The sequence below is a fragment of the Mytilus galloprovincialis genome, chromosome 11 (genome assembly GCF_965363235.1).
Source record: "Mytilus galloprovincialis chromosome 11, xbMytGall1.hap1.1, whole genome shotgun sequence".
NCBI lineage: Eukaryota > Metazoa > Mollusca > Bivalvia > Mytilida > Mytilidae > Mytilus > Mytilus galloprovincialis.
Window position 1 is genome coordinate 59,562,044 of NC_134848.1, and position 18,227 is coordinate 59,580,270.

Consider the following 18,227-nt stretch of genomic DNA (forward strand, 5'->3'; position numbering starts at 1 on the left):
AATAATATTTTATTCACCTGCATGACCTGTGCACTTTATTGTCAGACCACGTGTTAACATGAATGAAAAGTTTTATTGAGTGATGCAATTGCATACGGAATAACACGTGATGTGCAGTTAGCCAATCAGAATAAAGTATTATAATGCAACAAACATCTAATGTAATTATTCCTAAAAAAAACTACTTTTTAGCTCACCTGGCCCGAAGGGCCAAGTGAGCTTTTCTCATCACTTGGCGTCCGTCGTCCGGCGTCGTTAACTTTTACAAAAATCTTCTCCTCTGAAACTGCTGGGCCAAATTAATCCAAACGCGGCCATAATCATCATTGAGGTATCTAGTTTAAAAAATTGTGTGGCGTGACCCTGCCAACCAACCAAGATGGCCGCCACGGCTAAAAATAGAACATAGGGATAAAATGCAGTTTTTGGCTTATAACTCAAAAACCAAAGCATTTAGAGCAAATCTGACGGGGTTGAAATGTTCATCAGGTTAAGATCTATCTGCCCTGAAATTTTCAGATGAGTCAGATAACTCGTTGTTGGGTTGCTGCCCCTAAATTGGTAATTTTAAGGAAATTTTGCTGTTTTTGGTTATTATCTTGAATATTATTATAGATAGAGATAAACTGTAAACAACAATAATGTTCAGCAAAGTAAGATCTACAAATAAGTTAACTTGACCGAAATGGTCAAATGACCCCTTTAGGAGTTATTGCCCTTTATAGTCAATTTTTAACCATTTTTAGCTCACCTGTCCCAAAGGGACAAGTGAGCTTATGCCATCACTTGGCGTCCGTCGTCGTCTGTCGTCGTAAACTATTTCAAGAATCTTCTCCTCTGAAACTACTGGGCCAAATACTTTCAAACTTTAACTGAATGTTCCTTAGGGTATCTAATTTATAAATTGTATCCGAAGTTTTGATCTATCAACAAACATGGTCGCCATTCAGTGTTCTAGGATTCCCATTAACCGTTACCCGGGGTAAGTGGATTAGGACAACGGGTAAGTCATTTTTTATACGACCGCAAAATTTGAAAAATTTTTCGTCGTATATTGCTATCACGTTGGCGTCGTCGTCTGCGTCGTCGTCGTCGTCGTCCGAATACTTTTAGTTTTCGCACTCTAACTTTAGTAAAAGTGAATAGAAATCTATGAAATTTTAACACAAGGTTTATGACCACAAAAGGAAGGTTGGGATTGATTTTGGGAGTTTTGGTCCCAACATTTTAGGAATTAGGGGCCAAAAAGGGCCCAAATAAGCATTTTCTTGGTTTTCGCACTATAACTTTAGTTTAAGTTAATAGAAATCTATGAAATTTTGACACAAGGTTTATCACCACAAAAGAAAGGTTGGGATTGATTTTGGGAGTTTTGGTTCCAACAGTTTAGGAATTAGGGCCCAAAAAAGGGCCCAAATAAGCATTATTCTTGGTTTTCGCACAATAACTTTAGTTTAAGTAAATAGAAATCAATGAAATTTAAACACAATGTTTATGATCACAAAAGGAAGGTTGGTATTGATTTTGGGAGTTTTGGTCCCAACAGTTTAGGAATAAAGGGCCCAAAGGGTCCAAAATTAAACTTTGTTTGATTTCATCAAAAATTGAATAATTGGGGTTCTTTGATATGCCGAATCTAACTGTGTATGTAGATTCTTAATTTTTGGTCCCGTTTTCAAATTGGTCTACATTAAGGTCCAAAGGGTCCAAAATTAAACTTAGTTTGATTTTAACAAAAATTGAATCCTTGGGGTTCTTTGATATGCTGAATCTAAAAATGTACTTAGATTTTTTATTATTGGCCCAGTTTTCAAGTTGGTCCAAATCGGGGTCCAAAATTAAACTTTGTTTGATTTCATCAAAAATTGAATAATTGGGGTTCTTTGATATGCCAAATCTAACTGTGTATGTAGATTCTTAATTTTTGGTCACGTTTTAAAATTGGTCTACATTAAAGTCCAAAGGGTCCAAAATTAAACTAAGTTTGATTTTAACAAAAATTAAATTCTTGGGCCTCTTTGATATGCTGAATCTAAACATGTACTTAGATTTTTGATTATGGGCCCAGTTTTCAAATTGGTCCATATCAGGATCCAAAATTATTATATTAAGTATTGTGCAATAGCAAGAAATTTTCAATTGCACAGTATTCAGCAATAGCAAGAAATCTTCAATTGCACAGTATTGTGCAATAGCAAGAAATCTTCAATTGCATAGTATTGTGCAATAGCAAATATTTTCAATTGCACAGTATTGCACAATAGCAAGAAATATCTAATTGCACAATATTGTGCAATAGCAAGAAATTCCAATTGGATTTCAATTGGAGTTATCTTTCTTTGTCCAGAATAGTAGTTGAATCAACTTAAATCATTGTTTTATACAATATACAATGTTTATTCACTTTTACTACCAACTGATAGATTAAAACAATCTTTACCATTCAGTAATAGCAAGCACTTTTTTTACATTTTAATATTTTATGATGTATTTAAATGAGTAGTTATTGTTGCAAACTTCATTAGAAATTTGAATTGAGATCAGTTTTGAAATAAGGGAAAGGGGGATGTGAAAAAAAAATTGGGGGGTCAATTTTTTTCATTTCAGATTTCATAAATAAAAAGAAAATTTATTCAAACATTTGTTTTGAGAGGATTAATATTCAACAGCATAGTGAATTGCTCAAAGGCAAAACAAAAATTTTAAATTCATTAGACCACATTCATTCTGTGTCAGAAACCTATGCTGTGTCAACTATTTAATCACAATCCAAATTTAGAGCTGAATCCAGGTTGAATGTTGTGTCCATACTTGCCCCAACCGTTCAGGGTTCAACCTCTGCGGTCGTATAAAGCTGCGCCCTGCGGAGCATCTGGTTAGCCTTTGTCACCCGGTGGTAAGTCAATTTTCAAGTTCGGGGAAGCCGAAAAACTCTTGAAATTTCCTGGTCCTCTTCAATTTTCCCATATCTGCTTTTTATTTTTATTAAATCACGAGAAAAAACTTTGATAAAAGATCGAAGATTTTGTCGATGTCTATCGGCGCTTTTATTCAAGCACTCGTTTACTAGGTGTAATCAAGCGCAAAAGAGACCACATTCTTCTATCATTCTAAAAGTCGGTCACGGTGTCGGTAAAATCGGAAAATCCGGATTGATAACTGGTGCTTAAATCGGGACATAAACGATTTTTTTTCTTGTCATCGGAGGAAAATAAACTTACAGTTGCATTTATTATAGCTCTTAATAAATGACATAGTAATAACTATAACATATTTGTCAAATTTAGTAAGAAATCGTTTTTTTTTGCACCGTCCGCATTGGTTGGCGGATTTAACTTTTAGATGTGGGTAAGTAATTTTTTTATTGATCTTACCCGTGGTAAGTCAAGGTACCAAAAAAATCCTAGAACACTGGCCATTGCTAAAAATAGAACATAGGGGTCAAATGCAGTTTTTGGCTTATAACTCAAAAACCAAAGCATTTAGAGCAAATCTGACATGGGGTAACATTGTTTATCAGGTCAAGATCTATCTGCCCTGAAATTTTCAGATGAATCAGACAACCCGTTGTTGGGTTGCTGCCCCTGAATTGGTAATTTTAAGGAAATTTTGCTGTTTTTGGTTATTATCTTGAATATTATTATAGATAGGGATAAACTGTAAACAGGAATAATGTTCAGCAAAGTAAGATTTACAAATAAGTCAACATGACGGAAATGGTCAGTTGACCCCTTTAGGAGTTATTGCCCTTTATAGTCAATTTTTAACCATTTTTCGTAAATCTTAGTAATCTTTTACAAAAATCTTCTCCTCTGAAACTACTGGGCCAAATACTTCCAAACTTTAACTGAATGTTCCTTAGGGTATCTAGTTTGTAAATTGTATCCGAAGTTGTGATCTATCAACAAACATGGTCGCCATTGCTAAAAATAGAACATAGGGGTCAAATGCAGTTTTTGGCTTATAACTCAAAAACCAAAGCATTTAGAGCAAATCTGACATGGGATAATATTGTTTATCAGGTCAAGATCTATCTGCCCTGAAATTTTCAGATGAATCAGACAACCTGTTGTTGGGTTACTGCCCCTGAATTAGTAATGTTAAAGAAATTTTGCTGTTTTGGTTATTATCTTGAATATTATTATAGATAGAGATAAACTGTAAACAGGAATAATGTTCAGCAAAGTAAGATTTACAAATAAGTCAACATGACGGAAATGGTCAGTTGACCCCTTTAGGAGTTATTGCCCTTTATAGTCAATTTTTAACCATTTTTAGTAAATCTTAGTAATCTTTTACAAAAATCTTCTCCTCTGAAACTACTGGGCCAAATACTTCCAAACTTTAACTGAATGTTCCTTAGGGTATCTAGTTTGTAAATTGTATCCGAAGTTATGATCTATCAACAAACATGGTCGCCATTGCTAAAAATAGAACATAGGGGTCAAATGCAGTTTTTGGCTTATAACTCAAAAACCAAAGCATTTAGAGCAAATCTGACGTTGGGTAATATTGTTTATCAGGTCAAGATCTATCTGCCCTGAAATTTTCAGATGAATCAGAAAACCTGTTGTTGGGTTGCTGCCCCTGAATTGATAATTTTAAGGAAATTTTGCTGTTTTTGTTTATTATCTTGAATATAATTATAGATAGAAATAAACTGTAAACAGCAATAATGTTCAGCAAAGTAAGATCTTCAATTAAGTCAATTTGACCAAAATTGTCAATTGACCCCTTAAGGAGTTATTGCCCTTTAAAGACTTTTTTCACAATTTGTTCATCATGTTGACTTTAAAAAATCTTCTCCTTTGAAACTGCTGTATCAATTTCAGCCAAACTTAGGCTAAATGAGTTTCAGAGTATCTAGTATAAATTTTATATTTTATTTCCTTGTATGTCAAGAAACATAGCTCCTATGGCTAAAATAGAACATAGGAGAAAATGATTATTTTTTTTGGCTTTTGAAGAAAATAGGACGATCCAAAAAACATTTAAATAAATTGAAAAGCCAAAATAATCATTGATGAGAGATTTAACCAAAAGAATTAAGGTGAGCGATTCAGGCTCTTGAGAGCCTCTTGTTTGTAGATCTTAGTAATCTTTTACAAAAATCCTCTTCTCTGAAACAACTTGGCCAAATTAAACCAAACTTGGCCACAACTATCATTGGGGTATCTAGTTTAAAAAATGTGTGGCGTGACTCCGCCAACTAACCAAGATGGCCGCCACAACTAAAAATAGATCATAGGGGTAAAATTCAGTTTTTGGCTTATAACTCAAAAACCAAAGCATTTAGAGCAAATCTGACATAGGAGTTAAATTATTCATCAGGTCAAGATCTATCTGCCCTGAATTTTTCAGGTGAATCGGACAACCCGTTGTTGGGTTGCTTCCCCTGAATTGGCAATTTCAAGGAAATTTTGCTGTTTTTGGTTATTATCTTGAATATTATTATAGATAGAGATAAACTGTAAACAGCAATAATGTTCATCAAAGTAAGATCTACAAATAAGTTATCATGACCGAAATGGTCAGTTGACCCCTTTAGGAGTTATTGCCCTTTATAGTCAATTTTTAACAATTTTTGGGGAAAGACGGCTTCAAGCCTTCAATCCCCTATGGGGTTGACCAGAGTGACACTCCCTCACATCATTCATTTTGTTTTTATACATGTTATAGTGTGGAAAACCCCCCAACAAATCTTACTTAGATTGAAGGGAAGGAGACCCAGAAATGAATAGTTTGACTTTAAACACTTTTTTACACATTTCCCTTCTGTTTCACACGAAATTATCGTATCTTGAACTCTCCTTTATACTATTTACGTTTATTTTAAAATCCGGAAAAATCAGTATGACGAGATATTCTAAATATATCCAACCTACATTGTATTTTATAGTGACGTCATTCTTGGAAGAAGCAGGGATATCCTTCACCAGTTCACTGGTTATTTAAATCATTCTTAGAGATTGTGCACTAATTACAAATTTGTATTTGTTAAATCTAAAAATAATATTGTTTACTGTAGATGATTTAAACATCAACATGCAATACTTTAGGGACGACATCAAAAGTTCAATGAAGGATAAAAAACTTAATTCACATAGTTTTTTCACTGACCCCCCCACCCCCCTCTAAACTTAATTTGGGAAAAATTGATTGACCCATATGGATATATGTAAAAATCAATGTCGGATAACCAAATCTTGCAGCCGTTCAACCCCCCCACCCCCAAACTATTTGAATTAAGTTTTTTATCTTACATTGATCTTTTGATGTCGTCCCTTAATTTGTAGGTCAACAACTTTCAAAAAACAAAGATCGTGGGGTTACATGAGACAGGGGAAAGAAACGATTTTATTACTTTTTTCGGGTCTCACCAATTAGAGACAACAAGCGTCAAGAAGCGACAAGAAGCGTCAAGAAGACAATTTAGCGACAAGAAAAAAATATTCTTCTTGTCGCTTCTTGTCTCTAATTAGTGAGACCACTTTTTTCTGTAAAAATTCTGAGAATCTTCCTCCAATTCAGGAGCACATCAATTGATGAGTAATTATCCACTAAAATAAAAGTTAATGTATTTAAACACTTCAAATGTGACATTTCATTGGATTAGTAGTCTTCTATTAAAACTAAATTTTTGTGTACCTACATAATCATTGTAATGGTAAAAAACAAATAATAAAAATTTGCATTTTGTAGTTTAAACATATTTATTATTTACAAATATTTCAAAATTAAGATTTGGAAACAAGCTTCACACAGTTTACATCACTCATATTGTTTTTTTTATTAGTACCTGTTTCCCTGTGATGAGAGTTGTAACTCGGAACTTTAACAATGGAAATTAAAACTGAATAGATTTTTCAGTCCACACTTTCTAAAAAAAATAATTAAAAATCCAAGAGTACTGTCACAAAAAAATGGAAAATGGCCCTAGCCTGCAGTTCAGTGGTACACAATCAAGATTTCAAAAAATGTTGTAGTTGTTGTGAAATGACAGAATTCAGTTGAGTTTTAGATAATTAGCTATCAACTTTAATCAAATGTTTAGATTTAGAAGATGCAGATCTCTTCCATTGGTCCAAATTGAATCCTAAACTAAGGAAATGAAATTACATAAACAACAATTGATTTCAATATTGTCAACCTTTCTACATGTTCTAGCTGTTCTCTTTTTCATTCTTCATATGAAAACTATCAAAAGATACCCCCCTTTCCAAAAACATAATTAAATAGAAACAAGGGCTGTCTTTCCCCTCAGAGCTATTCAGCTCTTTGATTTGTAAATCTTAGTTATCTTTTACAAAAATCTTCTCCTCTGATACTACGTGGCCAAATTAAACCAAACTTGGCCACAATCATCATTTGGGTATTTAGTTTTAAAAATGTGTGGCGTGACCCGGTCAACTAATCATGATGGCCGCCACAGTTAAAAATAGGACATAGGGGTAAAATTCAGTTTTTGGCTTATAACTCAAAAACCAAAGCATTTAGAGCAAATCTGACATGAAGTCAATTGTTCATTAAGTAAAAATATATCTGCCCTGAAATTTTCAGATGAATCAGACAACCTGTTGTTGGGTTGCTGCCCCTGAACTGGTAATTTTAAGGAAATTTTGCTGTTTTTGGTTATTATCTTGAATATTATTATAGATAGAGATAAACTTTAAAATACAATAAATGTTGGCAAAGTAAGATCTATAAATAAGTCAACATGACCGAAATTGTCAGTTGACCCTTTAAGAGTTATTGCCCTTTATAGTCAGGTTTTAACCATTTTTTCGTAAATCTTAGTAATCTTTTACAAAAATCTTCTCTGAAACTACTGGGCCAAGTTAATTATAGATAGAGATAATTGTAAGCAGCTAGAATGTTCAGTAAAGTAAGATGAACAAACACATCACCATCACCAAAACACAATTTTGTCATGAATCCATCTACGTCCTTTGTTTAATATTCACAAAAACCAAGGTGAGCGACACAGGCTCTTTAGAGCCTCTAGTTTGTTTGGCCTATCATGCATGTGTAGTATCAGAATCGACAGGTTTATCATACAATTTATTTCTTTTCATTCTAGGCCATGGAGGAGGAGTTTTTTCTTGATGATGTAGAGGATGAGGACATAGATGAGGAAGATTTGGTTCTGGGAGATGAGGATGATGTCACTATGGTTACAAAACCACAGCTAAATGATGAACAAAATTATGTCTGCAGTACCGATACCAAACCTACTCAGAGAATAACAAAAATGGCTTTGCGAGTCTTTTTTCAGTTTGTTTGCAACCATGGGATTGAATTGGACATAAAAACAGCAAGCAAAAAAGAATTGGCTCAGGTTTTGCAACTGTTTTTCCTAGAAGTCAGAAAAATTGATGGGCAGATGTACAAAAGAAATGCTTTTAGTGCTATAAAATTTGGATTGAATCGTGGTTTTAAGAAAATGCGTGAAGATTTCAATTTTAATGATGTAGAATTCTTTCCTGCTGTTAAAGCTTTCAAACAAGCTCTGAATGAACTAAAAATCAATGGAAAAACTGTTGACTCCATTGAAAGACTTAGTACTCCTGATATGGGGAAATTGTACAGTGGTAACGGACTAGATATACATCGGCCCATCACCTTACAATGGAAAGTTTTCTTTGATATCCTCTTCTTTTTGCTCTGTGCCAAAGGTCGAGATATCTTACGCATGTTGAAACCCTCTCATATTCGCATCAAGTTCAACCAAAATGGAAGGAAGTATGTACAAATTGTTATAAATGATAAGGAAAGTAATTCTACTGGTCAGCAAGGTCAAGATACATGTACATCAGAACCAGCGGTCAAAATGGATGACCGTCAAGGTGCAGGCTGTATGTTTGAGATACCTGGACATCCTAAATGTCCAGTAGCATCTCTTGAAAAGTACTTGTCTAAGTTGCCATCAAACTGTAACTTTTTTTTTGCCCAACATGGTGACCGTACAAAGTATACTAATGATAAAGACTATCAACTAATGACCTGCTGGTATCATAACGCACCTGTTGGTAAAAACACCCTTGGTGTAATGATGAGGGAAATATCAAAACATGCTGGACTTTCAAAGATATATTCTAACTTTTCTGTCCATGCCACAGGCTGTGCAGTTCTTAATTATAAAGGTTATGATATAAAAGCTTTCTTAGATGTTAGTAAAGGTTACGGCAGACAGTTTTCTATGTTCAATGACCTGGATGTTCGAGAGAAAATATCTGATATACTGATGGAAACTTTGATTCCAAATTCTACAGTAAGTTTAAATAGATACATTGTATGTGAAGATGTGGTATGAGTGCCAATGAGACAACTCTTCATCCAAGATGTATGTATTACACAATCAGAGACTTGATACTAAGTCCTAAAATAAAATATTGTTTGTTTACCCAATCCCGACCGGCCCTGCAAAAACAGTGCGACTCATTAACTTTTATAGTCAAAACTAAATCAAATATTATTTTTTATTCATAAATTTCTGATTCTCAGGCTTGCCAGTACATCATGTACATATATGACCAATATTGTTCCAGATTTTAGGGAAAAAACGAAATTATATCACTACCTACATGAACCTATTTGCATCTTGCTTCGCAGGGTCAGGATTGGGGAGACATACATATTAATTTAGGACTAAATAAATCAATTTTCAAAAATAAAAAGTGAGAAAACTATCAACTTGATGCATAAGGAAATGGAATCAGGTTTTGATCATCTATTGATCTCTGTACAGCCTTTAACAATGAAGAAAACAGCCTAAGAACAGCATGACCTTGTCTAAAATGCCAGAAATACTCAAATGTATATAACAATCCTATACATTTATCATGTTTATTGATGTGTTTGTTTATTAATAATGCATAAATAGTAAAAAAAATATACTAGTTTTGTATGCAGAGGAGCAGTGTTTCCTTCAGGGTTCTTTGACTTCCTCAACCAGTAGATACTTGCACCATGATGTAGTAGCTATGGTTCCTGAAAGTGGCATTAAACACCATCAATCCAATGATAAACACAAAAAAAGTCAATTAGAATTCTTGTTGAATGAACTTAGAGGATTTTTAGATCATAGAATTTAGTATTGACATTCATGTGTATAAACATGTCTCATCAGTTAAAAAACAAATTATTACACATTTTATTAATTTTTGTAGAATAATTTTACTGTTTACAAAAAAAAACCAAAAACATTTATGAGATACTTTTTTAACTACTGTACATTATCACAAAAAAATGTATTAACCAGTAGACAAACAATACTAGAATCTATTTCCCCTTCTCCCCACCCTCCAAAAAAAAATCATCTCTGAAAGGTTTATTTCATTCAAAGAGATAATCAATTATCAATAACTGATTGACTATTTTGTAGAATATACAGGGAAGTGGTTTAACTACTATAAGACTAGGAAATCCCTTTGTACCTGTGGTAATACCTTCACAGCAAGCACCACAAACAATAGCCTTTGTTTCCAGGACCCCTCAGGTTATAATCCGTCCTTTGATGTCCACTGCACCACCTACAATACAGAATAGACCGCAGACAGTATGTATTCAGCCAAGAAGTTCAGGTCCTAGTCAAGTGATGCCACAAGTGATGCCACTGATCCAGACATTTCAACAAAATATTGTTCCTCCAGGTCTGATTCAAATGCAGGTTCAGAATCCACCAGATAGACAAGTTTTGACAAACTCACAACCGTTACAGCAAATTGTGATAAAACAAGAACCAGTAGATCCAGACAGTCAACTCACTGAGTCCAGTCCATCAAAAAGAGACATGGCTTCTACAAGTACGAACTGTATTCCAGCATGTCCTGCAATGGAACAAGGAACAGTTTTGACCTCTGACAATTTTACAGGGGTGGTAACTCCATCTCTTTTTTGTCAAACAGGTAAGCAGGAGAATGTTTATTTAGGAGGTTAGTAATGGGGACACCTTCATGAAGAATAACAGTAAAAATTCTTACTGAATAATATTAACAGTTAATTTTGATGCATGAGAATAAAATGTACACTTTCTTTTAGACGATAAAAATATAGACTGATTTTGAAAAATCACGTTAAATTTATCCCCCCTTTTCCACAAATAACGGTAACAAATTTATTTGGGACCTCTGATGATTCATGATAAGGATATTTAACAAATTAAATGCTATCAGTCGCCGAAAATGACCTTTTGACACCTGACAGTTAAGGTCATTGATACCCTCATTGAGGATTTTTCTGAATTTGTTAGCAGTGGTCAGATTTCATTTATCATATAGTTCTTGTGGGGTTTTATAATGTTCCTACCAAAAATTTAAATAAAAAAAGTAATTGATTTATTTTGAAATTTTCATCAGTCGATTATATTATAATGTATTTCAAAAACTAATAACCAGTCAGAGACAGAGTAAAACTATATGTACTGGGTATCTAGGAAATGCATTTTTTCACAGAAACCTTTTTACCTGCTTGTGAATGTAAGAAATGCCTTTATACACCTTTTTATACATATACATGAGTTTTCAAGCTTAACCACAAGTCCTATGGCAAAGGCTTGTAAAAATGCTTTCGGCTTGTAAAAGTCTTCTCTACAAGCCACAGAAATTAACTAAAATTTTCAAAAAATTGAGCTTCAGGCTTGTGGACTCCAAAGATAAGCGTGAAGGCTGTATAGATTATGTACTTATGAACTCATGCAACAATTTAGATTTTTAACCGGATTTTTGTGACAAAAATGTCGGTTACTGATTTGGGGATGTACGGCTGGCGGGCGGGCGGGCGGGCTGCAATCAAATGTTGTCCGTGCATTAACTCATGAACCGTTCAACCAAATCTTTTAAAATTTTAATATGTTGTTACTGACAACTAAATTTAAATGAAGGTCAAGTTCAATAATGGCGATTTTGACTTTTACCGTTCAGGAGTTATGGTTCTTGAAAGATTGCAAAATGGAGTTTCCAGTCGTGTCCGTGCATTTACGCATGAACTGTTCTACCTTAGCTTCCCAAATTTTAATATGTTGTTACTGATGACAAAATGGAGGTCAAGTTCAATAATGACGATTTTGACTTTTACCGTTCAGGAGTTATGGTTCTTGAAAGATTGAAAAATGGAGCTTCCAGTCGTGTCCGTGCATTTACGCATGAACTGTTCTACCTAAGCTTCCCAAATTTTAATATGTTGTTACTGATGACAAAATGGAGGTCAAGTTCAATAATGGCGATTTTGACTTTTACCGTTCAGGAGTTATGGTTCTTGAAAGATTGCAAAATGGAGTTTCCAGTCGTGTCCATTGCATTTACACATGAACTGTTCTACCTTAGCTTCCCAAACTTTAATATGTTGTTACTGATAACAAAATGGAGGTCAAGTTCAAAAATGACGATTTTGACTTTTACCGTTCAGGAGTTATGGTTCTTGAAAGATTGAAAAATGGTGTTTCCAGTCGTGTCCGTACATTTACGCATGAACTGTTTTACCAAAGCTTCCCAAATTTTAATATGTTGTTACTGATGACAAAATAGAGGTCAAGTTCAATAATGACGATTTTGACTTTTACCGTTCAGGAGTTATGGTTCTTGAAAGATTGCAAAATGGAGTTTCCAGTCGTGTCCATTGCATTTACGCATGAACTGTTCTACCTTAGCTTCCCAAACTTTAATATGTTGTTACTGATAACAAAATGGAGGTCAAGTTCAAAAATGACGATTTTGACTTTTACCGTTCAGGAGTTATGGTTCTTGAAAGATTGAAAAATGGTGTTTCCAGTCGTGTCCGTACATTTACGCATGAACTGTTTTACCAAAGCTTCCCAAATTTTAATATGTTGTTACTGATGACAAAATAGAGGTCAAGTTCAATAATGACGATTTTGACTTTTACCGTTCAGGAGTTATGGTTCTTGAAAGATTGAAAAATGGTTCCAGTCGTGTCCGTGCATTTTCTCATGAACCATTCAACCAAAGCTTTTGAAATTTTTATATGTTGTTACTGATGGCAAATTAGAGGTCAAGTTCAATAATGTCGATTTTGACTTTTACCGTTCAGGAGTTATGGTTCTTGAAAGATTGTGAAATGGCGTTTCCATTCACGTTGTTGCATTTACTCATGAACCATTCAATCTAATATTATAAGCTTTTCAAATTTTAAGATGTTGATACTGATGACAAAATGGAGGTCAAATTTGATATTGACGATTTTCACTTTCACCATTCATCAGTAATGGTTCTTGTGATATTGCCAGGACACAAATAAATATTAATAAATCCGGTTTGCTGTCGTTGTGACAGCCTCTTGTTTTTATTATTAGGACTGTGTGAAGAAATCTTACAGTTTTAATAGATGTTTTTTACAATTAGAATGGCACTATTTTATTTTAATAGCCTTAACTTTTATCCTGTTTCAAAATATTAACTGTAAATTCTAAAAATAATGTTCACATTTATTATTGTGAATCACTGAATACTGGTACAGATGCATGCATATAATCTAATTAATGCTATTGAAACAATTTTGTCAAGGAAAATCACTTCTTACAATTTATGAATGTGAGTTTTAATTACTGCTAATAGGTTGCATTTATCTCATTGATAGAAAATCATTTTGTTTCTGAATTAACAGTATATGAAAGCATCTTGAAGTATTTGATATTGGATGTCTCATTTTGTATGACATACTGTAGATTAATTTATTTTCGTCGGTACCAATTTTTGTGGATTAAACAAACTTACACTTTTGTGGACATTTAATTTGGTGGTTCTGCCAAAGTCTGCATACAAGCATATGGAAAATTTGTAATATGTTGAACATTTAAATTTGTGGTTCACCTGTACCCATGAAATCCACGAAAAATTTGTATCCAACGAAAAATAAATAATCCAGAGTATATAACATGTTTGAAAGGCCTTTACATGCATTTTGTTGACTTATTATGAACAAATAATTAGAAAATTATTGCCTTTTACAAAAACAATTGAAAACCGATTGGGTTTTATTAGATTTTTATACAAAAGTTATGTTACCATAATCATGTTTATAGACTTAATAGATATAACATTGTATAAGAAGATGTGGTTTGAGTGCCTATGTGACAACTCTCCATCCAAGTCACAATTTGTAAATGTAAACCATTTTAGGGCAAAGAACAGTCTTCAACACATATCCTTTGCTCATGCGAAACAGTAATCTATAAAGTGTCCCAAAAATGACTAAGAATGTAAAACCATTCAAACAAGAAAAACGTCTAATTTATATAAAAAATGAGAACACAATGAACAACAGGTTAATCTTTTCTAAATAGACCCTTTACAATGATTGTGTGTAATAACTTTATCTTATATTTCTTATTGAACAATCAAAAATATTTGTCTTTATCTTCAGGGGATTCTTCACCTAGTAAATCACCTGTTTCCAAAAAAGATCAGTCTTTGATAGAGCTACGACAGGAAGTAACAAATTTACAAAACCAGCTTAAGCAGCAGGAGACTTTACACCATGACTCTTCAGCCAAGTTAACTAATTTAAAGGTATATTCTGGAGAATACAAAAGACTTCTGCAAGACTCTAAAATCCTTCAGCAGCATCTGACTTCTAGTCAGGAAAAGAATGTAGAACTCAAAACAACAATTGCCAAATTAAAACAGGATAAAGAATGTGTGAATGATACTAATATCACTACCTCTTATGAAAATTTGTGTTTGCATAGGCCAGTTTTCAAGCATTACACAGGGTTCACTCCAGAGGAGTTCCAAATATTGTTTACATTTTTGATTCCAGACATCACACATGTTCCATACAGAAGAACAGGACACAGTTTGTCAACCAGGTCACAACTTTTGTTGACATTGTTTAAATTAAGACATAACTTTACCTTCATAGACTTAGGGTATCGTTTCTGTCTGTCAAAAATCAAAGCTAAGAATATATTCTGTGCCTGGTTATATCAGATATCAGATAGATTTCAGGAGGTGTATACCTGGCCACATCGTGAAACGCTCAAAGCTCAAGTTCCAAGACACTTTCATCAAAATTTCCCAAGCACTTTTGTTTTGCTTAAAAGAATAAAAATCAAAGTTTTCCAGGAAAGGAACAGGGCTAATTATCGCAGCTTGCCAAGAGACGTGGCTTCTAAGAAATCAGAGAAGACTCAACATGGTATCTTGGCAGTTGATCCACGTGGATCAGTCATTGGATGTTCCGGATTGGTTGCGGGAAATTTGTCTGATTCAGATCTATTTGAAAATTGTGGACTAAAGAGACAATTAGTTACCCTTATGAATAATGGCAAGCTAGACAATGGTGATGGAATATTGTGTGAGGGTTTAGACATAGAAAAAGACATAAATGAGATAGGACTTAAGTTAAACAATGTAGCATTTATGAAATGTGATATTTCTGATCAAGTGAAAACTATGCTTCAGACGCAACATGTTCAGAACCACAAAATATTGGTGGACAAAGCTGTAAATAGGTTAAAAAAGTTTAGAATTATTTCTCAGACTGTGCCGACATCTTTATCAGCATCGTGTGACAAAATCTTTCAAGTTACAGCATTTCTTACAAATTTCCAACCACCTTTGACTTTTGATGTCACATCTGACACTTAAAGTTAAAAGAATTTCAGTTATTATACTGACAGTGTCATTACAAATGTTATCTGAACATTGTTGTTAATGATTGCCATTACTTTATTGGTTTACTGTTTACTGGACAGGGGTGCTAGTATTACATTCTAATATAAAATTAATGTTATCTTTAGGTACTGGATGAATTGGATTGTAAAATATTAGAAGATGTTTGATCTAGATTTTTAACAAAATTAGCAAAACTTTAGGCTAGAGTGCAGTTCATCTGAAATAACATGTTTAAATTAAGAAGAAACATATGTGATTTTTTTATTTGTTTTATACTGTTTCTACATGTAAATGATAAAAAAAGAGAAACAGCCTTATATTTCATAATTTGTTTTAGAGATAATTATAACCAGATGTGGTTTGATTGCAAATGAGAAAACACTTCACAAAAGATCAAATAACATAGAATTAAATAATTACAGGTCACTGTTTGGCCTTCATAAATAACTAAAACCAATACTGCATAGTCGGCCATAAAAGACCCTGAATTGACCCAATTAATTTTTAGCTCACCTGGCCCAGAGGGCCAAGTGAGCTTTTCTCATCACTATGCATACGTCGGCCTTTTACAAAAATATTCTCTTCTGAAACTACAAGGTCAAATTTAACCAAAATTGGCCAAAATCATCATTGGGGTATCTTGTTTAAAAAATGTGTCCGGTGACCCGGCCAACCAACCAAGATGGCGGCCGTGGCTAAAAATAGAACATAGGGGTAAAATGTAGATTTTGGCTTATATCTCTGAAACCAAATCATTTACAGCAAATCTGACAGGAAATATTGTTTATCAGGTGAAGATCTATCTGCCCTGAAATTTTCAGATGAATTGGAGAATCGGTTGTTGGGTTACTGCCACAAAATTGGTAATTTTAAGAAAATTTTGTAGTTTTTGGTTATTATTTTGAATATTATTATAGATAGAGATAAACTGTAAATATCATAATGTTCAGCAAAGTATGATCTACAAATAAGTCAACACGACCAAAATGTTCAGTTGACCTCTTAAGGAGTTATTGCCCTTTACAGTCATTTTTTACCAATTTTTCGTAAATTTTTGTAATCTTGTACAAAAATCTTCTCCTAAATCTACTTGGCCAAATTTGATCAAACTTAGCCACAATCATTATTAGGGTATTTAGTTTAAAAAATATGTGCAGTGACCCGGCCAACCAACCAAGATGGCCGCCATGGCTAAAATAGAACATAGGGGTAAAATGTAGATTTTGGCTTATATCTTTGAAACCAAAGCATTTAAAGCAAATCTGATAGGCAGTTAAATTGTTTAGTAAGTTAATATCTATCTGCCCTGAAATTTTCAGATGAATTGGACAACTGGTTGTTGGGTTGCTGTCCCCCAATTGGTAATTTTTAAAGAAATTTTGCCATTTTTGGTTATTATCTTGAATACTATTATAGATAGATATAAGCTGTAAATAGCAATACTGTTTAGCAAAGTAAGATCTACAAATAAGTGAACATAACCGAAATGGTCAGTTGACCCCTTTAGGAGTTATTGCCCTTTATAGTCAATTTTTAACAATTTTTATTAATTTTGTAAATTTTTGTAAATTTTTACAAAATATTTTCCTCTGTATCTCAAGGGCCAAGTTTATTATAGATAGAGAAAATTGTAAGTAGCAAGAATTTCAGTAAATAAAGATCAACAAACATATCGCCATCACCAAAACACAATTTTGTCATGAATCCATTTGTGTAATTTGTTAAATATGCACATAGACCAAGGTGAGCGACACAGGCTCTTAAGAGCCTCTAGTTTAATTTTCGAAAGCTTTTTGAAAGTTATGTCATCTTTCTATTACAATGTGACATGATATTCATTTGTTCAGAACCTTATTTGAAACCAAACTAGTTAAAGTGAACTATAAAGTTTATTAAATTTATGTCAAGCCTGCAACTTCTGTCGTAGAAAGCCAGATAAAGAGATAAGTCATCGAGAGGCAGCTGTGGTGGTGGTGTTAACTAACTTCTTTAAAGCTCATTAATATATCAGAAGTTAGATTACCTGGATCCTTCATACTTTATAGATTGATACCTTATATTATGAAGTTTCCGTAGGGTAAATGTCCATTGTCCCTGACCATGTTTTCTTGGTTCAGACTACTTGAAAAAAAAATCAAGATTTTTAGTTTTTGTCGAGCCTGCTCGACATAGGGATAGTGATCTGGTGGCGGCGGCAGGCGATGTTAGCTTACTTCTCGAAAGCTTGAAAAAGGTGGAAGACCTCGATGCTTCATACTTTGTATATACATGTAGATGCCTCATGTTACGAACTTTCCGTCAGTCACATGTCCAATGTCCTTGACCTTAATTTCATGGTTCAGTGATTACTTGAAAAAAAAGTTAGGTTTTTTTTTATTGTTAAATTCTCTCTTATTATAAGTAATAGGATAACTATATTCAGTATGTGCGTACCTTGCAAGGTCCTCATGCCCGTCAGACAGTTTTCACTTGACCTCTACCTCATTTCATGGATCAGTGAACAAGGTTAAGTTTTGGTGGTCAAGTCCATATCTCAGATACTATAAGCAATAAGTCTAGTATATCCGTGTATGGAAGGACTGTAAGGTGTACATG

The 18,227-nt window shown here is 33.6% G+C and overlaps 1 protein-coding gene across 2 annotated transcripts in view; it reads left to right on the forward strand.

Moving 5' to 3' along the window:
• Positions 1–15,944, forward strand: part of LOC143052492 (uncharacterized) — a 55,413-nt gene extending 39,469 nt beyond the window's left edge. For both annotated transcript variants that reach the window (XM_076225538.1, XM_076225537.1), the window contains exons 4-6: positions 8,081–9,271; positions 10,385–10,907; positions 14,380–15,944. In XM_076225538.1, coding sequence (XP_076081653.1) covers positions 8,081–9,271; positions 10,385–10,907; positions 14,380–15,605 — 2,940 coding nt within the window. In that variant the 3' untranslated portion in view covers positions 15,606–15,944. The remainder of the gene's footprint in view (positions 1–8,080; positions 9,272–10,384; positions 10,908–14,379) is intronic.
• Positions 15,945–18,227: the final 2,283 nt, after the last annotated feature.